At 37.1% G+C, this 25511-nt stretch overlaps 6 protein-coding genes and 1 non-coding gene across 7 annotated transcripts; 2 read left to right on the top strand and 5 right to left on the bottom strand.

The window, feature by feature from the left end:
* Window positions 1–5115: 5115 nt before the first annotated feature.
* Window positions 5116–7740, bottom strand: LOC120766195 (claw keratin; the record flags this gene model as incomplete). The annotated part of the gene is made up of 2 exons (XM_040091555.1): window positions 5116–5613; window positions 7726–7740. Coding segments are annotated over 2 exons (513 nt in total), but the record flags the coding sequence as incomplete, so codon positions are not given.
* Window positions 7741–8733: 993 nt separating this feature from the next.
* Window positions 8734–9390, top strand: LOC120766193 (uncharacterized PE-PGRS family protein PE_PGRS3). The gene is made up of 2 exons (XM_040091554.1): window positions 8734–8745; window positions 8863–9390. Exons 1-2 carry the CDS (start codon window positions 8734–8736, stop codon window positions 9388–9390), a joined length of 540 nt encoding a protein of 179 aa, XP_039947488.1.
* Window positions 9391–10338: 948 nt separating this feature from the next.
* On the bottom strand, window positions 10339–10411 carry Trnaa-agc. The gene has a single exon. It is a non-coding gene; the product is annotated as a tRNA-Ala (tRNA).
* Window positions 10412–11162: 751 nt separating this feature from the next.
* LOC120782441 lies at window positions 11163–11803 on the bottom strand. The gene is made up of 2 exons (XM_040114727.1): window positions 11765–11803; window positions 11163–11693 (listed from the first exon to the last, which is right to left on the bottom strand). The coding sequence occupies exons 1-2, from the start codon at window positions 11780–11782 to the stop codon at window positions 11163–11165; spliced, it is 549 nt and encodes a 182-aa protein (XP_039970661.1). The 5' UTR covers window positions 11783–11803.
* Window positions 11804–16092: 4289 nt separating this feature from the next.
* On the top strand, window positions 16093–16656 carry LOC120782432 (glycine-rich protein 3-like). The gene is made up of 2 exons (XM_040114715.1): window positions 16093–16104; window positions 16194–16656. The coding sequence occupies exons 1-2, from the start codon at window positions 16093–16095 to the stop codon at window positions 16566–16568; spliced, it is 387 nt and encodes a 128-aa protein (XP_039970649.1). The 3' UTR covers window positions 16569–16656.
* Window positions 16657–18810: 2154 nt separating this feature from the next.
* LOC120782806 lies at window positions 18811–20432 on the bottom strand. The gene is made up of 2 exons (XM_040115285.1): window positions 19081–20432; window positions 18811–19019 (listed from the first exon to the last, which is right to left on the bottom strand). Exons 1-2 carry the CDS (start codon window positions 20230–20232, stop codon window positions 18894–18896), a joined length of 1278 nt encoding a protein of 425 aa, XP_039971219.1. The 5' UTR covers window positions 20233–20432; the 3' UTR covers window positions 18811–18893.
* A 1719-nt stretch (window positions 20433–22151) lies between these two features.
* Window positions 22152–25417, bottom strand: LOC120782577 (adenosine 3'-phospho 5'-phosphosulfate transporter 1). The gene is made up of 5 exons (XM_040114920.1): window positions 24651–25417; window positions 24336–24571; window positions 23443–24266; window positions 23247–23372; window positions 22152–22635 (listed from the first exon to the last, which is right to left on the bottom strand). The coding sequence occupies exons 1-5, from the start codon at window positions 24680–24682 to the stop codon at window positions 22465–22467; spliced, it is 1389 nt and encodes a 462-aa protein (XP_039970854.1). The 5' UTR covers window positions 24683–25417; the 3' UTR covers window positions 22152–22464.
* Window positions 25418–25511: the final 94 nt, after the last annotated feature.

Here is a 25511-nt window from a genome sequence, read left to right as displayed (position 1 = left end):
AGCAAGTTTGTAGTCAACCATTCGGCACACGTACACCATCAACAAAAACAATAACAACACAACGTATGTTAAATCGACAAAAGCAATAAATAAATGGCCGCATAAATAAATAAATTTAAGCGTATAGCGGTAATTTTTTATTGAAAACTAGGCGTAATCTTCGATATTTGCAATATCACCATTTCGTTATCTTTATCTGCCACTTAAAAGTAAATAAAACGCTTGAGGTGTGCAATTGCTTGCGAATACATACTTACATGCAGGTAGAAATGTTAATAAATGAATTGGAATGTAAATATGTGAATTGGAATTGACGGTGAGTTGTGCCATTCAAGCAGGGCTTGATGATGAATGATATGTTCAAGGTAGCACATGAAAGAAGTCAGTTAAAGGTAAAGTACTTGCAGTTGTAAGTAAACTCTTATTGTGCGTCCTCGACTCATTGAGCATTGCAAAATGTATGGTCACACTTTAAGACATACATATATACATATGTATATTTAATTGTGAAATAAGTACTAGGCATGCATATTGATTCACTCGACGACGACGCACTTCGGGCAGCCAACTAAAAATGTTTATTTTGGATATATTGACAAATAATCCAATTTTAACTTTTAAATTCGAATATTTAAGTATTTTACTATATTATAGCTTTTTATGACAAATTTAAGGGCCAGAACTGCCGAAAGCGGATTAAGTCCAGCATCCTGAAAGGTTCTTCGTACATTCCGAGTACTAACATTTATTTTTTCCGTTTGAGCACGTGTTTCTTACCTTTTTGGCACTTCAGCACACGATTCTCCTGGCCTGTGGTCTTCAACTACCATCTACCATATTTCTGGGGTTTCGTTTAAGAAAACGTGCTTTTCAAAAACTTAAAAAATCTCCGAAAGAGGAAAAATTACTGCCAAAACTTGTTTTGTTTTTCCTCGCCTGCCTTTTATACAAGCATGTTCGATTGTTTCTAATCTAAATTATTTCCATTTTCTATTAACAAGTTACAACCATTTATTTTACATGCTGTATTAACCACATACTTCTTAAATTGCCATATTTATGGCACATAAAATCAATTCGAGAATATATCATTGTAACAATAACCAAAAGGTGATTGCTTAGATCATTTCCTATAGTTGACTTTTTATCGAAAATGTCGGTCATTATGTGATATACTACTATATAACTGAAATTAAGGGATAATCCTTCTCTTAAAATGTTATGTCTGTATGTCAAAAATGGGTTGAATCGGACCAATACTTCCCTTAGCCCCCATATACTTAATATAAAGATTTTCGAACTTCTGGGTGACTTTGTATCGCATAAGTATACCGGCCGATATGTGAGTTATCCCAATGAAAATGAGAACGCGTGTTTTGCTCATAACAGTGTGTCTTTGTGCCTAAAATAGATAAATTTGAGCGAAAATTTGGCCTAGCCCCTATATAACTAATGTCAGGATTTCGACTATCCGATTGGCTTTAATCTATATGATTGGTTTTACACCTTAAAGTACTTCCCTGGCTTTGATTCTTGTAAGTTGCAAGATAATGAAATGTTGTACACGAACTTAGCCCGTCCTTACTTCTTTAAATTTTTATTAACTTTTAGTGTTCTGAGACAGTTTCTTTAAGAACAATATATAAAATGATCATGACAAACAAATTGTCTTGCCGTCTGATTCGCGGTGGTTTAGCGCAAACTAATGAGGTTATTGTCATTCATTCACTCCTGGCTGACATTGACTCGCATTTATATGTTTAGTAGAAATATAGTTCTGAATTACAGCTTCTGACTTCAACAATACATTTTGAACCCACACTGGACTGTGGGTGTCCGGTTATGAGGAATTTCACTGCATTAATTTTTTACATTGTAATGTGTTGTGGTCTCTCCACTCTTTCTATTAATCAAAATAGAACCAATAAAATTTTCCATATTTTCATATTGTTTATTTAACTGTCCATTCTTATTTATCATTTTCTCGCAAACTCACTATGCTTATTTTTCTTGCCCACAAGTCTATTATTGTTATCATCATATTTGCAAGAACGCCGCAAAAATTATAACTCTCCAGGCGCAATATTAGTCAATGAACCACACCACCACCCACCCACAAGCGAAGGATATTATTCAATGTTTTTATATATACATCCATACATATCTATATGGTTGCATGTGTTTTTATGTGCAGTCATGGTCAGTTGTATGTCCTGCCATTATCCTTCAGGGCATTTTGGCCATCTTTGCTTTATTTGTTAATGTTGCTGTTAGATTTCGTGTCTTTTTGTTATTTCTATTGCTACAGCTGTTATTTATGTATGTAAGTATGTAAGCATGTGTTGGTGTTTTTGTTATTTATTGTATGCATAGTTGTTGTAGTCTTCATCATTTTGTATCTCCTTTTGCAACACCCCTCCTTACTAGCCAACACTTATGTACATATGTATGTATTTCATTTTCGGTTATGATGAAATCAAAACATGCAACCTCATGCAACAATTGCCCACACTTGCCTCATTTCTACATATGCACATACGCACATACATATGTGTGTTCAGTACACCCATACTCGTAAGTATGCTGTTTGAGCTCTTACTTCCACTTCGTGTTGCAAGTTTGCTGCTGCAGATTGCAGGCGCAGATAAAGGCGAAGACGAGCCCTGATATGCCATTACCGTTATGATAGTTTAGAGTGATTCGTTAAAAAAAAGCTGACCAAATGATTGAGCTTTTCATGCAGCAGTGGTTTGGTATTGAGCCGAGCCTCGCACTGATAACGTTGATGTATCATCACAGCAGGAAAGCTCGCCGACGCTCTGCCGACCATGTTAGCTGAAAAGTTTTGCACTTTGCTGGTGCTTTTTTCCAATTAAAAATGAATTGTTTTCTTACGTCTTGTCTGTGCGGAAATGTTTATTTAGGACTATGCTAGCTGACGCTCTGGGAACTCGGGCGTTGTGAGTTTGATGGCAGGAAAAGGTTATTTCGGCCAGCTGTGAATTTACTCATCTGTAAGTGTGGTCATCCAACTCCTGCTGCTGCTGATAGCCCACATTTGGCTCTGCGCTGACCGTAGTTGAGCGGTGGCCGTTGACCATTGATGAGTCCAAAGGTGTAGTACTTTGTTTCAATTCGAAATTGAGTGGCAAGTATTTCTACTTTAAGATAAAACTCGTGAAGAAGTTTGAAGTATTCTTACTGCTATTGTTGACAGAAGTTAATGGATGATATGTATGATGTATGCATACATACATACATATGTACATATGTTATGAAAATATTTGACTTCGTGGCCAAATTTGTTTACAGGTGAGATATACTGAACAAATGTGTTGGCTGCTGGTGAATTATAAAAATAATTTAGTATTGAAAGCAATTATTTGAAAGAGTAATTTTCTAGAAGCACTTAAGAAGAAATTATTCTTGTTTCTCTTGAAAAGATTCTTATTTAGCTTTTTCTGTTCTACGATTAATTTTGTTATTGTTTGAGGATTCTCTCTCTTTACTTCCTTTTTTCTCTCCGTTTTCAAGCACGATCACATACCAAGGATCACATACCATGGAACAAACTCATTTCATAAACCCCTCTTCTCTAGTCAAAGAATATGCACAATAATACCTACGACATCTAATATAATCTAATCTATTGGATATAAACCATTTATTATACTATTGTCCTGTCTTCCTGTCCTCCGCATATGAGCTGATTTTCCGGATCCATGAGTTAAGTTCCTTTCGACGTTGACAGGTTTCAGTACCCCCTTTATATGATCGTTCAAAGTATTAACACCACAAAAATCTCAAAATAATGTCTTTCAAGTATTACTTCCCAGTAGAAAAACTTAATAAAACCAATATCTTATTTCAATGCGAAACTGGATTCCATTATATATTCGAGTTATAGATTTATACCGAAACACATGGATAAAACTGAACAACAGTAACCCTTACATCCAACTATCCAATATTGCAGGCATATAGGCGCGGGTTACATGGTGTTGAACCGCTCGAGGTAGCCACAGAGATTGCTGTATCAGGCCTATGATAGGAAACGCCACCATGATCAGGCAAATAATTTGGTTTTATTGGACCATAAGATGGAGGAGGTTGGGTACCATAAATCACAGGTGGATAATCGCCATAATTATTTGGAACATATGCAGAATGATGTGGCTGACCACCCGTTGGTATTGTTGACAGAACATCCGACTGTTGAGGCACAAACTGCGGATACGCAGAATATGGCTTCGGTTGTGGATAGGCGTTAACTTGAGAACTGGCCCCAGTATGAAGGATGACTAAATTACTTTGCTGATTTTGTTGCTGTTGCTGCTGCGGCTGAGCCGGAGTCGAAGGGTATGGTGATACTAATGGTGGCACTTGGGCGTTTGTATAGTATATATTATGCACTTCATAAGGAACTGGACGATAGCTCCACGCGGGATTGCAGCCACCATAAGCAGGACAGTTTTGATAAGCAAGCAATGGATAAACAGGACCCGCATATATTGGCGCACTTGGATCTGGTTGGCCTGACCAGCGTTGCCGAATTTTTTGGAAAAAGCCACCGAATAGGAAAAACGATTTACCCTTTGATGGCGGCTCAGTTGGTCCGTCAGATTCTGCTGTTGTTTCCTCCGCTGCTTTGACAATAGATGGCATGCAGCAAAGCCAAATAAATAGCACAATCAACTGAGGACAAGAGCTTTAATTAAATTTAAGGTTATAGAAAAAAATATCCATATGTTTTTACCAATAAATGAAAGTCTTTGTTATGAATAGCAGACATCTTTAAGTCTCCAGGTGATACTCTACACTGATTTTTCGCGCAGCTGTTTTAACAGCTGAATCTTGTTTACATAGCTAAATGTCACTTACAGCCACGTAATAGACTTAAATGAGCCCTGAAGTTACACATTACAACACAACAGACCGACTATGGATCATTTAATGCCATCTCTGTTGCTACACATCAGTCAGGCAAATAGCAAGTGGAAAAGAAATAAGCACAATTATCTTTAAATCTTTAAATAAATGTATTTAACAATTAAATATGTATATAAAGTAATTATTTTAAATAAAACACTATAACGAAATATTAGTTAGTCAAAATTAACGACGTTTCCATGCGCCAAAGCCACCGAAACCATGTTTGCCGAAGCCACCAAAACCGGGTCCACCGAAACCACCAAGGCCTCCCAAGCCGCCGCCATAGCCGCCACCGAAGCTGGATGCCGATGCAGATGCGGATGCGCTGGCAAAGCTGCCACCACCACCATAACCACCGTAGCCACCCTCCCAACCACCGCTGGGCCAAACGGGTTGCGCTACTGGCACTGGGACAGGCACTACTTTCGTAAAAGGTACGGGAACAGGTTGGGGTATCGATACTGGTACAGGAACAGGTTGGGGTATTGAAACTGGGACAGCCACTGGAACAGGCGCCACTTGATAGTTATTTACAACGCTACTGGTGGCATAAGCACCACTATAAGCACCGCCGAAACCACCACCGAAACCGCCGCCAAAGCCTTTAAACTTCTTGAAATGTGCCCTTGTGGGTGTAGCGAATAAGCTAAGGAACAACAATGCGGCAAAGCTGGAAATTTTCTGTAAAAGGGAGAAAGGATAAAGACATACATATGTACATATATAGACAATTAATTTTCTCTTCAATAGCAGTCGAACTCGAAGTTGTGCTTTTAATTTACTTTCGACAAGAATTAGAATATTCAAAAATAATTTTTATCCTATCCGATACATACCTTTATAACAGGGGCACATTCGCCACTCTACTAAACAAACAATTTTATCCCTTGACTATATTGTTTGTGATCAGTTTGGAATTCGAACATCCTATGGCGCAATATACATACATGATATTTCCTCACTTGATAGACCCCAACCATCATCACTGATTTGATAAATTCATAGCGGTAACTCATCATAAAGGGTGATATTTTTCGAGGTTCCCTACTATTTAAAGATAAACATATAAACTGCTAATTTAATGGGGAATTTTTATTATCATCCGAAAGAATATTCTTGGGCATTTATTTCTTTCAAAGAGATGGTGAGAGATGGTCTATCCTTTGAGCCCAATTTACGATGACTCGTTCGAAAATTTCGGCTGGTAACTGGCAAATCACACGAGTGATTTGTTGAAACCAATATCGCCGAGATCACGAGCTTCAATTTCAGGCATGAAATAGTCGGTTATCATGGCGATATAACGGTCGCCATTGACGGTTACGTCCTCACCGGCATCACACCAAAATGAGGTTTTTATGAGGTTGCTATTCATATTGACATGCCTCACGCGTGTTCTGGCTTTTGATGAAAAGCTCTACTTTGATCACCCGCAGCTAAATTTGTTGTTGAAATCATAGGTAAATCTCATTGAAATTTTAAAATCTGTTGAAGTTTCTCATCCCAGATGAATTGCTGGTTATACTATATTATGAGTTATAATATCACTAGGCCTATTTTAACTAACTGAATTAAATAGATACCATAGATCCAGGAACTGGCTCAGGAATTTCCATGAAATTCAGTGAACTCAAAAGGAACACAGTTTTTTTGAGCAGTGAACATTTTTTTTAATTCTTCAAAACTCCCAAAGCTTTTAGTTCGAGAACTAGAAATTAAAGTCCTTCATCTGCGAAGATTTCAGGTTCGGAATTGATGTAGATATACAATGAACCAAAAAAACCAAACAAACTTTAGCAGTATAACTCGAAGATAATACGAAATTAAATATAATATATTTTCTTGTTTTTTCTACTGTAGAACATCTTTGCTATTGCTTTTTCTAGGAAACCAAATTGAATGATCATTATACCCTGAACACGATATATTAAGTTTGTCATGAAGTTTGACACGAAGTTTGTAACACCCAGAAGGAAGCGCCTCCTTGTTGAGCTGAGTCGATTTAGCCATGTCCGTCTGTCCGTCTGTCTGTATATATACGTACTAGTCCCTCAGTTTTTAAGATATCGTTTTGAAATTTTGCAAACGTCATTCTCTTCAAGTAGCAGCTCTTTTTTCGGAACTGCCACTATAACATATAAATGCCATACAAACTGAACGATCGGAATCAAGTTCTTGTATGGAAAACTTTCACATTTGACATTTTATGTTCACAAAAGTTGGCACAGATTATTTTCTAATATAATAATGTAATCTCTGAAGAAATTGTTCAGATCGGTTATCTATAGCATATAGCTGCCATACAAACTGAATGATCGGAATCAAATGCTTGTATGGAAAACTTTGGCATTGGACGTGGAATTTTCACGAAATTTTATATGGATTACTGCTTAAGGTAATAATATAATCTCCGAAAAAATTATTCAGATCGGATTACTATAGTTCATAGCTTCCATACAAACTGGACACATAGTTACTAAAATAAATGCGCCTGTGAAGGGTATATTAGCATCGGTGCAGCCGAAGCTAACGTTTTTTCTTGTTTCAAATCAAAATTGTCGAAATCGAGATTTGCACTTCTTTATAATACAGTTAGCATAAACACTCTTTATATTAAATAAGTATCGCGTATATGTATAAAAATTTCTTGTAAGTGTCATTAAAAATGATTCCAACATGCGAAGACTTGATAATTAAAATCCACCACAATTTTTTTGAGATTATCAGTCAGTTTTTAACGAACGTTCAACACACAACGAATACATAACATTTACACATTAAAGGTCAACTTACGAAATTTCCCATGATTAATTGAGTCACTCACAAAACTACTTCACGAACCACCAAAATGATAACTAAACAGCATACAAAATGTGTATGGACTTTTATAAACGTTGAGGCTGATGCTGCGAGCGCACAACGGAGGGAAATTCCGAAATAAGTTAAAGCTAAAAAAATTCCTGTTTTTTGAACAAAAACCAACTATCATGATGTTGGTGAATACTGAACTTGAATAGGTCTCGTACAGAAGTTGAGATCAACGAATAAATATATACATATGTTCAAGGCACTTACAAGTATTCAATTAAAAAGAAGATCGATAAAGTTGCTTTAAAAGAAATATGAAAACTTACATACATATTTTATAAACATATTAAATTATGTACGAGACTTGTATGTATGTACATATGTATGTATGTACATGAGTCTGCATATCATACATAATTTTACAAGCTTAATTCGTTCGCAAGCGGACTCACGTGTAGATCATTGAAATAGATGCAAACGATGGACCCGCTACGATCTGCCGCAGCGCTCATTTGCATAAAATTTGCTCTTTATTGATTTGCTTTTAGGTATTGTTTATATTTATATTTATATTATTATTTGAAAGAACGCACGAGTTGATTGCTCTGAGAGTCGACTGGTGGCATTAAATTTTGACCAAAAGCGAAATACCCGAAAAAGCCAAATTAAAAGTTCAAATCGCGAGTTTAAGGTCAGCACTGCAGTTAGAATTAGAATTATATATTTCTATTTATGCAAATTGAATAGTTTGCGAAAATTCGCAAAACAAACGACTTGTACAACAAATTATACTTCCCGTCTTGTCAAGATTAGTTGGAAGTAGTTTTAGTTGCGTGGGCGTTACATGATAGTAAAAGCAACTAAGATTTTAGTATATAAACTTAGCTGTTGCAATACAATATGCATAAACAGTTATCTAACGGTGAAGTGTTCATACAAAGTTTTATTACGAAGTATAAATTACCAAACAACCAAAACCAAAACAACGTGAAGATGAGATCCTTTGTAAGTAACTAAATCATTATACGCATAAACAGTGCAAAACAAAATTTCTATAATCCAGACTTAGCCAAAAGAATTGAAACTCTAACACATCAATTTTCTCATTTTGCAAATTTCAAGATCCTCATAACGCTACTTTTGGCGCTCACCTGCGCGTTTACGCGTGCACAATTGAGTTTTCCTGGAACGCAACAGGCATTTGGTGGCAACAACCGTTACCCCAGAAATCCTGCACAACAATCAGCATACGGCATAACTAATCCTAATAGCATTGACAGTGCTGGCAGCCGTTATCCCACTCAATCTGGCCTAGGTAATGCTGGATATGGCGCTGTAAGTAGCAGTTTACCTGGTCAAGCGGGTATTGGTGCATCGCCACCAAGCGCAGCTAATGGCAATCCTAACAGCCGTATATTGGGTCTACTCGGCGGTGGCGGAGGCGGCGGCGGCGGTCTCTTTAGCAATCTTATTGGCGCTTTAACCGGCCGTAATCGTCCAGGAGGTGCTGGTGGTGCTGGAGGTTTTGGCGGTGGCGCCTATCCATATCCACTACCGGTTCCATATCCTGGATATTCACCTTACGGTCCACCATCACCTTATGGTGGTGGTTTCGGCTATCCTGGCTTTGGTGGTGGTTATTATGGTTAAACGTTAAGAGGAAGCAACAACTTCGTTTTATTTGTGTATTCGTTATGTAAACTAAAAGTATTAATACTTGTTATTTATTAGATTTTAATATTTTATTGCTGTTATCTAATGAAAATAAATTGTTTTTGCAACTTAACTGAAATATTTGTCCTTTTACTGTGTCGCTCTTTGTTAAAAAGATATCCATCTAGTTGCACATTGAAGTGAAATACGAGTTTGCTATTCTTTCTCTATTTGCTTAGGCCAGTCAATCTGATTTAAACGCGCTATTTTTCGAAAAAATCTTTCCTGTTATAAATCTTGTTTTGAACGTACACCCAACTCTTTTTTTACATGGTTTTTTTACACGGATTTCTGAGGAACGTATCTAGCGTGTAAAAAAAGAGTTGGGTGTACTTAAACATTTTTTTTCAAATATAGGTTGTCAAAAAAGTCTTGCGGTATATTCGCTAGTTGGCGCTGAAAGCGCGTAGTTCTAGTTTTATTCGTCGCATCGGGTCATGCTATACCTTTTGGAAAGCTCATTTCACGCGCTAACACGTGTTTGATTGATTGTCGTTTATTTTAAGTCGTTCGTGAGTTATAGCGCCGCAAACATGGAGCAAAATAAAGAGAAAATACGGCATATTTTACAGTACTACTACGATAAAGGCAAAAATGCATCTCAGGCCGCCAATAAAATTTGTGCAGTTTATGGACCCGATACAGTTTCCATTTCCACCGCACAACGATGGTTTCAACGTTTTCGTTCTGGTGTAGAGGTGGTCGAAGATGCGCCACGCTCCAGAAGGCCTATCGTCGAAAATTGCGATAAAATTGCTGAATTGGTCGAAAGAGACCGGCATAGTGGGCATGGGTCATCAAAAATTCATTTCAATTTCAATAAAATAAAAACAAAAATTCAATAAAAATACCGCAAGACCCATAATGAAAAAAACAAAACTATTCTGGAGATGCGGGGCATCGATCCCCGTACCTCTCACATGCTAAGCGAGCGCTCTACCATCTGAGCTACATCCCCGTGTATCTATCATTTGTCCAATGTCGTATTTTAATAAGACAGTACCGAACATCACATACAGTTTGAAAACTTAGGTAGTGTTGAAGCAAATATGTTGAGCACCATTGAAAAGTACATATTTACATCTACACATCAACCATAGCCGTAAATATATGTATGTATATGTAAATTTTAAGCAACAATTTTGAATCGAATAAGCAAATTATGGTTGAAATAGAGAAAATTGATATATATATCTTTTCTGAAAATATATTTGCAATAAAACTAATTGTAACATTTTTTATTCAACAAAATTTGATTTTAAAGCATTAGTGAGAAAGTGTGATTGTTCGTACACCAATTTAAGAAAAGAATTTAGCATTTTTATCATAGAAAGGCGTTTGAAAATCAAACGTTTTCAAAATTGGCTGTAACTATTTTTGTGTCAGCTAGCGTGTACGCCAATATCGGCGATATTTGAGCGGCACGTTCGTTTCGTCATCACCCACCAAAACCAGTTTTATACATCTTCTTTCGCACGATGATTCACATCCAACTCTACAGATTACTGGCCTTGCACATGACTTTGTGTTTATACATGTTTTTTTTTATTAAAATTACATATTTTTTATTACTTTTCCTACAAGTTGTTTACTTAAAAAATCTTCGTGTTGCTGTTAAGTATTAAACATATGTATATAAATAATATTTTACAATAAAAAATAAATACAACTTCATATTCCCAAAATGTAGACACGGGCTTGTACATCACTTACATATATGACTGTAAAATACCCAGCGAGTTGTACGGATAGTAGCCTTTATAGTGACCGTTAGCCGGATAGGTAGACATGCCATTCATGCTGCCGCCTAGAGCCGCGCCTATACTCGTATGCAGCCCATCCATGATCGGCTGATGAGTGCTGTGGGTTACGGGGACGAAGTTGGCATTGCTAGACATGCCGACTGCAATTGATCTTGTTATGCCAAAATTGTTGTAACCTTGCAAGGCATTAAAGGGTGCATAGTTAAAGTGGCCATTCCAGCCCCCATATCCACCAAGAGTTGGTGTTTGTTGGTTGGGCATTGTTGTAGGTCCACTATGGGGATTGAACGGCTGATAACCGTTGTCGTTGTTGGGCGGAAAACTGAGATAGTTGTTGTGGTAAGGATATGCAATTCTATTGTCTGCCTTGCCCATACTATAGGGCGGCTGCGTGAAATCACCTATATAAACACGATTATCTGCTTCCATGCGTTCTGCACTTTGTCCGTAGATGTAGGGTAGTGTTGTGAGCAAAAGCTAAGATTTTGAAAAATATTTGTTATTGTATACGTGAGTTAATTATTTGTTTTGCTTTTTGAAAAACTCACCGCAATTATTTGCAGCATTTTTGCAGTTAAGCTTAAATTTTTTATTTCGAAATTTTTAATTATATTTATATTTTAACTATTTTGGGAAGAAATATGTTTAAAAAAATGTTGTGCGGCTTTCTAGATTTTTTTTGTTTAGTTTTTGAATTAAATTGAGTTTTTATAAGTTTTATATCTTGTATACACTTTATATATTATTTATATACATATACAATATTTTTAATACATTTATGGTGATTTTATAAGTAATGTCTTATAAATTTCAACTTCATTTACAAACTTTAAAAATTTTTTGTTAACCCTCCATTTTTAACTAAAATAATTGGAGATAAACGATACCATATCTCTGTGAAAGCATGAAATTTTATAAAACTTCAGCAATTCGATCATTCAATATTGTTTAATATTAATTGTCTTATTTTATTTACAAAAGCTTTCAATAAAATTTCATATATTATGTATAAAAACTTTTTCTTGTTTAATTTATATTTTTTGGGTATTTATTTCGTTTTGTCGGCAAACACTACCGTTAAATTTTAATAAAAACACTTGTATGACCAAATATAATTTAAACTTCTCATGTCAACAATTAAATGTATAATACTTTTTCCTGCAGACAAATTCATACTTTTATAGCGATAATGAAAAATGTTTAACCACATTTCCATTTGAGTGAGTTTGGGGCTTGTATGGAGCATAAATAACTGCATTTCTTTTAATTTGCATAAAATCTCCCTTGTTAGTAAATTGTCTTAACAACAGCAAAATATATGTACTGTGTGTGTATATTAATTATTTATAGCCACTGTTGCCTATTTCCCCCAAAAATTCACTATTTTACTGGCCTGACATTTTTACATAATTATTTAATTTCATAAACAATAACATTGAAGACATTCACTGTCTTTCTCTTGCAATAGTTTCTTTATCATGAGGCTGTTTTTATTTTGTTACACATCGTTAGTTATTAGTTTAACATATTATTTTAAGTCATACAACTGACTTATTTATACAAAAGCTACTAAATTTAGATGACACATGCAATAAGCAATATATGAACAAAGCAAATGATCGATAAACTATGAGCAAAAATAGTAAGACTTTTCTTTTCTTCGAAATATTTTTTTTTAGGATTGTGTGACTGTCAGTGACATCTGTGCCAAATGTCACATCAGAATAATCATTAATGTTTGCTTTACGCTTCTCATTATGAAGTGCATATCGTGCATTCGGCGATTTTTACAATGAGCGAGATCATTCAATAAAGAAGATCCATTAAATTTTGTGTGCAGAATCGAATTTCTGGTGCTGAAACGTTCAGAATGTTGGAAATGGCTTTCGGTGATTATTGTTTGTTGCGAGCAACAGTTTTGATTGGTAGAAATAATTCAAAGAGGGTCCAGAACGCGTTGACGACGAACCACGTCCAGGACGGTCATCAACATCAACTGATGGACAACACGTCGCTAAAGTAAAAAAAATTGGTGCTGGAGAATTGACGTCTAACAGTCAGAGATCTTACTGGCATAGTTGGTATATCGAAAGGATCAGTGAAAACCAGTTTGAAAGATCATTTGTGCCTAAGAAAAGTGAGAACACGATTGGTTTCAAAATCACTTAACTTTTTCGAGAAACAGCGTCGATGACTTGAAACGTATTATTACTGGTGATGAGTCTTGGATCTATGTTTACGGAAACAGATGGAACCAATATCGTCCCACAACAACCTTATTCGGCCGATTTAGCTCCGTGTGACTTCTGCCTATTCAGCAACTTCAAAGACCGCTCCGGGGAAACCGCTTAGTGTCAATCGAAGACATTAAACATGAATCACTAAGCATATTGAAGGCTATTCCGGAAATTTACTTTAACTACTATTTCAAGGATTGGAAAAAACGTTGTCACAAGTGTATTGTGGCCATGGCGGATACTTTTAGGGGGGCGACATAGATTTTGAGAAATAAATTAAGAATTTTAAAATTATTGACAAAGTCTTACTATTTTTTGCTCATATTCCATTTGAACTGATAAAAATTTATTAATATCTGTCCTATTGTTCTAAATGATTCCATTTATGTATGTATGTCTATTTTCACATTCTAATATTTCCACCACTTTTTGTGTGTTTATTGTTTTTAATGTCTGCAATATAATTTTCATGTTTCCTCTTTATTTTTAGTTGTCGGCAAATTTACGCTGAAAAGGCGTTGAACTTTTATTTACATCTAATTAAGGTGAGGTCGTTCATTTATTAATAATAAAAAAATGAAGTAATATAAAATAGTTGCCGAATTTACTGCTACACAAATAAATCTACTAAAAATATTCAACGTATATAATCGACTGTTTACCTAAAGAGGAAGAACATTATTTGCTCCAGAATTATGTGTGACGTCTTGTGGATATCTCGTTTAACTAATACTCGTACATATGACAGTTGGACTGAAAAGCTCGTAAGCTGATACTTAGATGGTACTACTAATATAACATTCTTTTGCGCATTTGCGACCACTTTTAGGTGTTTTCTCTGATGACTTTTGCCTTACTAACGCCTGGTAACACTCATAAAATTCAAGTCGTATTGTGTATTAAACTAGTATTGATAATTAGAAGCAGGGTTAAAGTTATGCTCTCCATTTTATCTATTTTAATGCTACACAACGTATACAGTTATTTGAATTTGAATTTTTGGAAAATCCATGCATTAATTTTCTCATCTAAACGTAGATGAATATGCATGAAGTGAATTATAATCGAAAATTGTTAACGGGAATTTCAAATTATTCGAAATACTATTTTTGGAATTTCCCTCAATTTAAATACATAACAACCTTCTGATAAATTCTTCTTTTCGCTACGTGGCGCTAATTGGAAATTCCAAGCGAAGCCAAGTCCGATATCAATATCATCGGCATACGCCAGCAGCTGTACACTCTTATAAAATATTGTACCTGCTCGATTAAGTTCCGCAGCTCGAATTATTTTCCCCAGCAGCAGGTTGAAGAATTTGCACGATAGGGTGTCGCCTTGTCAGAAACCTCATTTGGTATCGAACGACCCGGAGTGGTTCTTTCCGATCCTGACGTAGCTTTGGTGTCGCTCAACGTCAGTTTACACAGCCGTATTAGTTTTGCGGGGATACCAAATTCAGACATCGCGGCATAAGGGCAGTTCCTTTTGCTGTCAAAAGCAGCTTTGAAATCGACGAAGAGGCAGTGTGTATCGATATTCCTTTCACAGTCTTTTACCAAGGTTTGGCGCAAGGTGAATATCTGGTCGGTTGTTGATTTTGAAGGTCTAAAGCCAATCAGTTTGTTGACGGTGGGCTTTAATCTTTCACAATGATCGTTATAATTTTGGAAATTATTTACTTGATTACGGTTCGAAAGTGCTTAGTCCTGTAAAATTTAATAAATAAATAATGTGTGTGTGCATAAATATGATGTTTTCATCTGGGGAGAGGAAAAATAATCAAAACTATATCATACTACCCTTTCGCTTTACGTTGCGCTTAGGTTTAAAAACGTTGGCATAAATCAGCACGCCAATTAACAATTTGTCGATAGGCGAGCAATGCTGAAAGTGAAAATCGCGCGAAGAGGAAGCGTCGAAGAGTAGCAGTCGTCATCGATTGAAGGTGGCCGCCTCACAGCTTAGAAGGCGAAAAGCCAGGCAAAAGGTTAATACACTTTGCACAACAAACAATTTGTGCCAATAAATAAATTTGAATTCAGTTGAGATTAAACATTAATATGACTTAGTTTGCAGCAATGTTAGTGTTTGAGTGATTGATGCTAATTTTGTTTGGGTTTCTATGACATGCTACAAAGCACACAATTTTTAATATTTTTCCTGCGCTTGACTGCGCAACAAAGTGTTGCGTGCGCTGCGCTTCATTCTCGCAAAGTCGCGGTGAGAATCCAAAATTTGGGGTTTTTCTGATTATCGCCACCACCACGAACACATTCAAATATGTATGCATATGTATGTTTTTAGTTATTTGTTTCTGTTAATGCTGTGCTGGCCGCTGATGTTATTGTGCTCTTGATCTTGACGCTGGACGCTTCCGTCAATGACAAAATACCTGGCCACATACAGGTATGTATGTGTGTCAGGTTAACTTTTGTATTTTTCGTCATCAACATGTTTCGCGGTTCTGTAATTTCGCCGACTAAAGTCGATAGTAGTACGCATGCGTGCGCGCATCCATGTTGCTAAAGTATAAAAAGCAATGTGCGCACTTCAAGTGCAACTTAGTACGCAACTAACTGAACTGAGCAACTCATTACTAGAAGTTAGCAAGTAACTTTAAGGAATTCAAATAAAAAATGGCTAGTTATGTAAGTGTTAAAGTGTTTTGTTTTTTATTAAAGGACTCTTTGAAAACTAACTATAAAACCATCAATTCTCTTGTTTTATCAATATTCAGCTGCTGAAACTTGCAATCGCCTGCACACTTATCGCCGTGCTGCATGCTGCGCCTGCGCCGAAACCAGCTAGCGCTCAAGCGCGCACTTTCGGCGGCTTGGGTCTGGGTGCCGCATTTGGTTTAGGTGGTTTTGGTGGTTATGGTGGATACGGTGGCTACCCTGGCTACTACGGCGGTTATCCAGGCGGTTATGGCGGCTATTATGGTCGACCAGGCTTCGGTGGCGGCTATTATCCCGGCTATGGTGGCGGTTATGGCGGCATTGGCAATTATGGTGGCTCCTACAGCCAATCGCAGTCACAGAGTCAGTCGCATAGTCAAAGTGGTTACTACAATGGTGGCTATGGTGGTTTCGGAAATGGTTTCTTTGGTTAACACACCAAAGTTCTTAGTGCTAATTAATAAGTTTAGTCATAGGTAATTTTAAATGCGATTTTTTGTACAAAAAAGTAAATATATACATTATGTGTATGTTGCATAATTATGATGTTTTCATCTGGAAGATGAGACGAGTTAAAATCCGAGTGACTGTGGAGGGACGAGAGGGACGAACGGCTCCGTCTGTCCTTCCGTGCAAGCTATAACTTCAGTAAAAATTTAGATATCTTGATGAAACACGTGTTTCCTGGCAAAAAAATAAGGACGAGTTCATAAATGAGCGTAATTGCACAACTGCCACGCCCACAAAACGCTATTAAACGCAAACATATAAAGTGCTTTAACTAAGCTCTACAATAAGATACTGTTGTTTGGTACCACAAGCGAGGGGCATCTATAGTTGAAACTTTTCTTTTAAGTGGGCGTGGTCCCGCCCTCTAATAAGTTAATTGTACATATGTATATCCTAAATCATTCATGGTATAATAACCAAATTCACTCAGAATAAGTATTTTTGGCATATCTAAGCACCCTAAAAGTGAAAGCCCAGATCTTGGGACCTAATTTGATACATAATATATGTATGTATTATCTTGACAATTATATTAATTATACCAATTCACCTTCATTTTCGGTACACAAATCAGGAAAAAATCAATGTATCCGAAAAAAACTTTGCGCAAATATTGCTTTTGAGGTGTTCAAGTCGAAACAAAACTATTCAAGCCCTCAGATAACGAACATGTGGACCCCAGTTTCTATTGTGAAGTTTTCACAGAAAATATCGGTCAATTTTTCAGATATATTATTGAAATGTGAAAAAAATTTTCCTTGAATTTGAGCTTTGCAAGTTGTGATTAGTTCTGAGAGTATGTTCGGTTACACCCAAACTTAGCTCTTACTTACTTGTCTCAGATGTCTTCATTCATTTACGTTCTCTGCTTAAGCTTTAATGTGGCATTTAAATTGAACAAATTTCAACATAGTGGTAAATATAGCTATCTAAAAGCTGTATTTCAGTAGATAAAAAAGCTTGCAAAGCTTCTCAAATCAAGCAGATGGTGATGCATACAAACTTAATTATCAAAAAAGAAACTTGCAAAACTGTAAAATATTTAAATGCATCTGAAATTTTATTGAAATCTGTTATCTTCCAAACCACTCTGAATATTATTATCAGAACGAAAATCCTCTTAAGAAATTTTCGATTTTTTTATTTTACTAGGTTCAAAGCTATTTTCATATACAGGGTTATCCATTTCGAGGTTCCCAACTTTTTTAAAGAAAATACACAGACACCTCAAATTTAATGGGGAATGTTTATTATCATTCGAAAGACCATTCTTTGGCATTAATTTTTTTAAGATTATTTCTTTTAAATCTTGGTATGACACGCGTTCTGTTTTGCTTCAAGCCCTGGATCGAAGCGGGAGTGTCCGCATAGACTTTAGACTTTACATATCCCCACGGGAAAAAGTCTGACAGTATGATATCACACGGTCTTGGTGGCCAATCGACCGACTAAAAATGTCTAATTATTTGCTTACTGAAGTGTTCTCTCAATTAATCCATTGATTGGCCCGATGTGTAGAAAGTGGCGCCGTTTTGTTTAAACCAAATGTCGGGGAGATGGCGAGCTTCAATTTGAGCCAGAAATGGGCCTCACCGCTGAATAATTGGAACTTTTCAAAAGCTCATAGGGCGAATCGATGTTGCTCAGGAATCTCGAATGGCTTCAGTTCTTGCACAAGGTGTATTTTGTACGCTTTTAAATGCGCCAAGTCGTTTCATACGGCAGTCCGAGTTGCTGCGAACCGCACTCTCCGCGGTCTTCGCGTTCACTCTCAGCTACGGCTGCTATATTTTCTTCACTATAATCCAATAATGAATGCTCTCTCTTAAGATGGGTGATGGTGTTGCGATTAGTATGCTTAGTAGGTAGATTATGTTGACCATAAGTTGAGCGAAGCGGGCGAAACACAATCTTTACAGAACGTTACCTTTCGGAATAAAGTTGAACGATTTGTAAACGTTGAGAAAGTATGTAGTACATACAAACTATAACTCAACTGTTTTTGAAAATTGTCGGATGGATTTTGAAAGTCTTCCTATAATTTCCATCCAACTCTCTCAGTAAAAACACACACGAGTCTATAGCAACCACAAATGATAAACTAGTTTTTTTATTCACACATAAAAAAATTCTTTGAGGAACATAGTAAACACCATACATCTAAGATTAAAAGTAAATATAAAACTAAAAATTATGTAGTATATTTGTATATAACTTCATTCGCGCATTTGGGAGCATTTAGAGATTTCTTACTTTCCATAACTTAGCGACCTATAACCCGGGTATACTGGCTGAACATTGCCAGTGAGTTGTTGTATGATACCGTTTACAGTGGTGGCTACACCGCCTACCAATTGGGCAGGTGTTACGGGAGCCTGAAATGGAAGGAAATAGGTCACATTACTGTGCAGAGAAATTGCATATTAAAGAACTTACCGCACCCGCCGAATCATAGTAAACCCTGTTAGGTCTTCTCACCGGCGGTGGTCTGGCTGCGACAGGAGTATAGGCAGGGTCAATGTCCGGATCATTAGCCAAATCGTTAGCCTCACTCGCGTTCGTATCTGCTTGTGGTCTGAGAAGGGATGGACGCGCTGTCGCCGCTAAAGCATTCTGCAAAATTCCAGGAGCAAATAGCTGTAGGAAATTATTCAATCTATTGGGTGGCGCATAAGCGGCAGCAATCGGATCGGAGAGCAAACCACCGCCGCCAAAACCCCCACCGCCGGCAAAAGCGCTAGCCAAACCACCAACGCCGCCCAAACCGCCACCAAGTCCACCGCAACCACCACTGTCACCATATATAGGCGGAGGATAACCACCGCCATTATAAATATTATAGACATTCAAATCCCAAAGTAAACGTCCTTGCTCCGCTGGTGGCGGTGTCACTTCATCGCCCTGTGCGTCGCGACCAAACGGAAAGCAGCGACGTAGCTTCTTACGCTTCAAATGCGACAAGGTTTTTGTGTTCTCCTCTTCGGCTTCTTGATTTCGAATACCAGCAAATTTTGCATTCTCCTCATCAGCTTTGCTAACGCGCGGTTTACTGTTACCGTTGACGCTTGCATCCTGCTGCTTATTTAATGTTGCGCTCGAAGCGCTGTTCGTAGCGCGCTTACTATCGGATGCGTAGGCGTCGTATCTGTTGTATTTACTGCTATACGGTTCATTGCTGTTGCTAACGTAAAGGCTGGTGCTTGTGCTGCCGTTGCTATCGTTTTTGCTGGCGCTTATGGTGGCTGCGGAGATGGGCAAACGTGAGGAGGAGTAGTAGCGCTGTGTTTTGCTGCTCGTGCCGCTGTCGCCACGGCTGCTGGTGCTGGAGCTGATGCTATTGTAAACGCCTTTGTAGCTGTCGGCCAGCGCGCGCAGGCGTCGTTGTCGCAACGCGTCATAATACTCGCGGTTATAGTCCCGATAAGGTGAATAGCCGGCGCGCCGATAAGGATTCGCGCGATATGGTGATGCTGAGCGGGTTGAATAAGAGTTTGAGGCATAATAGCTTTGGGGCGCGCAGGCGCATAGCACCACCAACGTGAGTAACACGTGCGCAAGCGCGATTATTAACCGTTGTAGCAAGAACATTTTTAGGAACACGCACTTTGCACTGACATTTTTAAGAGTCCCTTCTGACTTTCGAGTTCTTTCGGTTCTTCGTTTGGAAATTTCACTTAAATTCGTTAGTCCCTTTGCACACTTATTATCCTTGCTGCCCAGTTTAAAATAGTTTTTTATCACTTCGATCGTTTTTTGTTTTTTTATGCGTTTGTATCAACACACGAAGTGTTCGCGTCTCGTTTGCAATTTGCACTAAGCGCCCACCCGCTGCAACACTCTAACTTATCTAAAATTTTTTACTGCGCAGACGCGTGGGATTTCCCAAACAAACCCACACAGTCACCATGTAATTTTTCTAACAAAGCCGCGAACCCTGAGTTAAAAACAACTAGCCGTTCTGGCCATAATCGGTGGCGCAGAGTTATTGCAAAATGCCCTTTTTTGCAGACGCGAACACCAACGACACAACAACAACAGCTAAGTTTGCAGTTTTTAATCGCCAAATTTTTACTTTGTTTGTGTTTGTGTAATATGCTAATTTCAGCCCATTTGCTTGCTGAAGTGAGTAGCAGCGCGCACCCACGCACCGACGCCAGACACACAGCGGTTTGGCGGCTGCTCCTCTGCGCATGCGCAACAGCCACAACCTGCCTCACTTTGCAAAGCGCGCAATGCGTTGCCGCAGGAAACATTTGTGGCAGCCGCTTTAACGTGCTATTGTTTGCTGTAAGAACTTTTTGGCAAAACATTTTTCTTTTTATCTATTTCCCGCCTGTGCATTGACCTGCAACCGATTGCTTTTTTTATTTTTTGTTACTAATTTTCCATTTCGTTTATTTTATCGCAGTTTGCATTTGTTTTTGTTTGCTTCTTCAACTCTGTCGCTCTGTTTTTGGACAACCATTCACTCCAGCAATCGTAAAAACCAGCTGTGTAAATTTGGCGATATTTTCGCTTTGCTGAAATCAGGTCAAGATCGCTCGTATAAAATTTAAAAATAATAAAGCATAACTGTGATGATGACGGCTACTAGCACTGTGTGCCCCACAATCACTCATATTTCATATATTTTATGATGTGAATCAGCGTTAACCATTCATCTGTAGTTTTTCAATGCTTTTAAATACCGCCGAATATCTAGATCGTCCCAAAAAATGTCGTAATTTCCGAAAAACACTACTAAAGTTATGAAAAACTATTGTGGAAACGACAAATGAAGTTATGTGTATGCAGTATTAGTCATGAATCGGTGTTAGACCCTCTCGGACCCAGAAAAATCAAACGAAATTGTTTTATCTAAAGTTCGGAACCATTTTCGTACTCCCAGGTGACTTTTTACCGCATATATCGGCCAACATGTGAATGGAAACGCATGCTCATTTTATTTTCAAATTATTAACTTCTTTGTAGCATTTATAACGTGCATTTTTATTTTCTTTTTATTCCACCTAGACACGAAAAGTGAAATTTCATTAAAAGTCATTAGTTTAAAGTTTCGAAAACGCAACAAGGAACATTGAAATCGTTGTTGTTTACATTTAGATATCAGAAACATAAGACATACATTTGAATGTTGAAATCAACAAATCTGTTAAGAATTTTCATTTTACAAATAAAATATTTTAAAAAGCTACAGCATCAAACAGACATTTTTTGCGCTAACCTTCTTATTCTATTATAATTATGCAGATTTTAAACTTTTTCTTATTTGCGTACATCATTTCGAAGGATCTCAGTTGAATATAAGAGCTTATAAAAAATTGTTGCAGAAAATATCGAATAAAAGCATGCACAGCTAAATAAAAATATATATGAACGTGTAATTCGCTTACAAAACCAACAAAAAAATATTTTTTTTTAGCTAATTGCACATAAGTAGCAGGAAATATTAAATATTATGTATCTATGTACAAAAATAATTTCTAAAAATATTTTACATTTACCACTTTATACAGTATATGTATTTGTACGTTATAAACAATTTATAAAGTGAATATAATTAAAAGTTGCAAGCTATTAGACATTTATACATTTAAGAAAGTGACAATTTTATGTAAAGTTATAACAGTCAGGAGTAATATTTTGCGCTCCCTTTCGGTGCCATAAGAGTTAACTAATTAAATTAGCTTACTTAAAGCTTAGTTTCATGCAGATTTGCGCCTCGTCATTTTGTTAAGTAATGCTACCGGCATACGCACTAGCGTCACTACAACCATTACAAACGCTCGTTTCGCTGGGTACAACAACCAGCTGTGCCAACTACGCTGCCATTTTCGGCTTATGCGCCTCCGCACGCTTACGTATGGCTTTCATGCGTTGTTTGCCATAGGAACGCATGAAGACCGCAAAGAACACAACCAATATGCCGAAAATACCCAGTACCGATATTTTGTGTTTGTAGATTAAACACGAAAGCAATATAGCAAAGGCCTGAAATAAACAAAGAGAATAAATTAAATAATTTATGTGTTGATACAGTTGTTTATTTGTATGAACAATTAAGTTATAGGCATGTGGATACAAGTTTTAGGCAGATCAAATAATAAACAGGAGGAGTGCAACGTAAATAGGTCATATATTAACATATATTAGATAAATGAATATTCGCATTAGATATTTCATGCATATTTTAAAGAAGTTTGCTTGGGCATTACGCGTGGATGTGTTGAGCGCAGTTCACATAAATAAATATATATATAATTATTATTTGGTGTTGTTGTAAAATATGAGCTTAGCATTTACCCACATTTTTCTGTTAAAATTACATTTTACATGCAACGTACATGCATATGTTTGTATGTTTATATGTATGCATATATTAAATATTTGCTGACAAACTAAAAGTACCGGAAAAGATATTTGTGTATTTTATAACTTTCGTACAAAGCCACCAAATTGTAATTTTCAGCATTGCGTTCACAACCAACTGTACAAATTAGCTCAATATAAGTTTACTTAAGCTCAAGCAGACGTTGCATGCACACGTTTGTCTTAACGTGTTTCTTATCACTTTTTAACGGTACACATGTAGACCAACTCACCTGCCGTAATGTCATGATGATCGTAAATACAACTGCGCCAAACACTGATATTGTATAAAAAATAAATAATTGACCCACAGCCGAGCACATTGATATTGTGAGTGCGTCAATTATGAATTTGGGATGCTGCAATTGTTTTAACATTAAAAATATATATAGTATATATTATTATTACTCAGTAATTTATCGCGCTTACCTCACTGGCAAACGCCAGTGAATCCATGAAACCGCCTTGTACCCATAGCGATGTCGCTGTAAATATGGTGGAGAAGAGATTCACACCAGCCATCATTTGCAGTGATGACATTTCATAGTGTTTGAATAGGTCATCCTGCCAATTCGCTGTGAAGCTGTCACAAGTTAAGTACATGGTGAGCAGAAAAATGCCCGTGAATGTGGTCACGTTGCTCGCCTTGGTGCCACTTGCCGAACCGGTCATGAAAAATATCATTCCTAATGATATCAATATAGCTGATACGTATTCATACCAATCGTATTTGTTTTTTGATATGATTTTACCCATTAACATCACAGGTATGATTTTGCATGCCTTCGCCAGCACTTGCGTGGGAAAGCTGACAAATTTGAGGGCTTCATATTGGAACCAAGCACTCATTATATTCGAGAAAGATGCAAATGAGTACTTATAGAGTGGTGTACAATGACGACCGGCTGGACGCTTAAGGCGTAATGTGACCATAGCACATGTAAACGCAGATAAACGATTGCAAAAGACAAGAAATTGTGAGTCTTTGAAATGTGATGGTTGACCATCGGAATTGAAATATTGTTGTGTCATGATTTTTTCCTGCAGCACACCCCACGTTAGATATGAGATCATAAGCCCACCAAAACACCAGCCTAGCAGCAAAGTCTCTTGAGATTTCGTACGGGTTTTTGCACCAGTTGTTGATGGCAATGGTTCCATTGGTTTGCGCTCCATGGATTCGGAGTAGTCGAGCTCAGTGCCGGGAGTGCCAGTGATGCACATGCTAACCGCAGTGTATATGCATGTTTTCTCTGTGCGTACATAAATAACAAATATAATCTATGTCTGCTAATATTTTTTTAAGTGTCGAATAAATTTACCACTCCGTTCCAAGTATTTTGTGCTTCCAACATATTTGTAAATAAGATAACCAGGTACAAAAACACAACTATAGCCAAAACAATTGGCCATCAGTTTCAACAACCAAGAATACTCCTTATTGGAATGGGACTCCACGAGCTGCGAGAGTGTCGCATGTGTATAGTAGCCGCCTAAAGAGAGGCGCAAAATGTCCGAAAAGAAGTGTATCACCAGGAGCGCGGTAATAACAAAACCGCTAAATGATTACAATAAGAGGAAATAAAGATATAGTTATTTAAAATATTAAACAATACAAGTTATTAAGCGGTACTCACCAAATTACGACGTCTGGAACCATTTTCGCCATGGTAATATTTTATACTACGCCTAACTGCAATTCTATAAAATTTCTCGTAAAATTTTGACACGTCAATGGCGTGCGCACAGTCTTTGCTTCAAAAGTTAATGCGGTATCTATAGCTTCCGTTGGCATTCACACTTGCAACTGTTTTGTATGTCCTAACTATACGTTTGCCATTTCGTAACATAATCGCTGACTTTGAGATTTGCGGTTCAAAACGATCAGTGATTCTTGTATGCCTCTTACGATTAGGCAGCCATCTATTCGTAGTATTGGTATACTATAAAAAAATGCCGGCGGCGCTTATACCAATAGCTCTAAGATCGGCCGGTCGAAAAGATCAACAGCTTTCTTTGATATCTCAATGGTCAAGAGTTCATTGCCCTTAATACACCACAACTGGTTTCGCGAAAATGATAAATACGCAACGACTAATAATAATTAAAATATGCCAATACTATACTATACTAGTATTTATCTTGCCACAACAGTGTATCACCACATTAAAATTATAAATATTTATGACTAAAAATCTTCAGCAGCTCACACGAACTCTACGTAGTGGATTTGTTTTTGCAAAATTAATCCATATGTGTCTACCTTATGATATTACTGTTGTTGTTACAAAGGCCAACTTTGAAGTATACGCAATATTGCTGTGTAGAATCTTTTTAATGGGGGAAATGAATGGCTCAGAGCTCCAAGCGAAAGGGGAGCTAAAAGAATGTTTTACTTTTCATATCTGACTATTTAGCGAAAACAGCTGTTTGTAAACATAACAACATGCATTGTGCAACAACCTACAAGGTTGCATTTCATATATTCACATAAATAT

This window comes from Bactrocera tryoni, chromosome 1 (assembly GCF_016617805.1).
Source record: "Bactrocera tryoni isolate S06 chromosome 1, CSIRO_BtryS06_freeze2, whole genome shotgun sequence".
NCBI classification, from domain to species: domain Eukaryota; kingdom Metazoa; phylum Arthropoda; class Insecta; order Diptera; family Tephritidae; genus Bactrocera; species Bactrocera tryoni.
The sequence above is the reverse complement of the archived record's forward strand: the minus strand, read 5'-3'. Positions and strand labels throughout refer to the sequence as shown.

Coding starts and splice junctions, on each gene's coding strand:
- LOC120782806 (XM_040115285.1), bottom strand. CDS start 20,232: ATGTTCTTGCTACAACGGTTAATAATCGCGCTTGCGCACGTGTTACTC. Junction 19,020..19,080: donor ACTATGATTCGGCGGGTGCG/GTAAGTTCTTTA, acceptor CTTCCATTTCAG/GCTCCCGTAACACCTGCCCA.
- LOC120782577 (XM_040114920.1), bottom strand. CDS start 24,682: ATGGCGAAAATGGTTCCAGACGTCGTAATTTG. Junction 24,572..24,650: donor GTTCCAGACGTCGTAATTTG/GTGAGTACCGCT, acceptor GTAATCATTTAG/CGGTTTTGTTATTACCGCGC. Junction 23,373..23,442: donor CACTGGCGTTTGCCAGTGAG/GTAAGCGCGATA, acceptor AAACAATTGCAG/CATCCCAAATTCATAATTGA.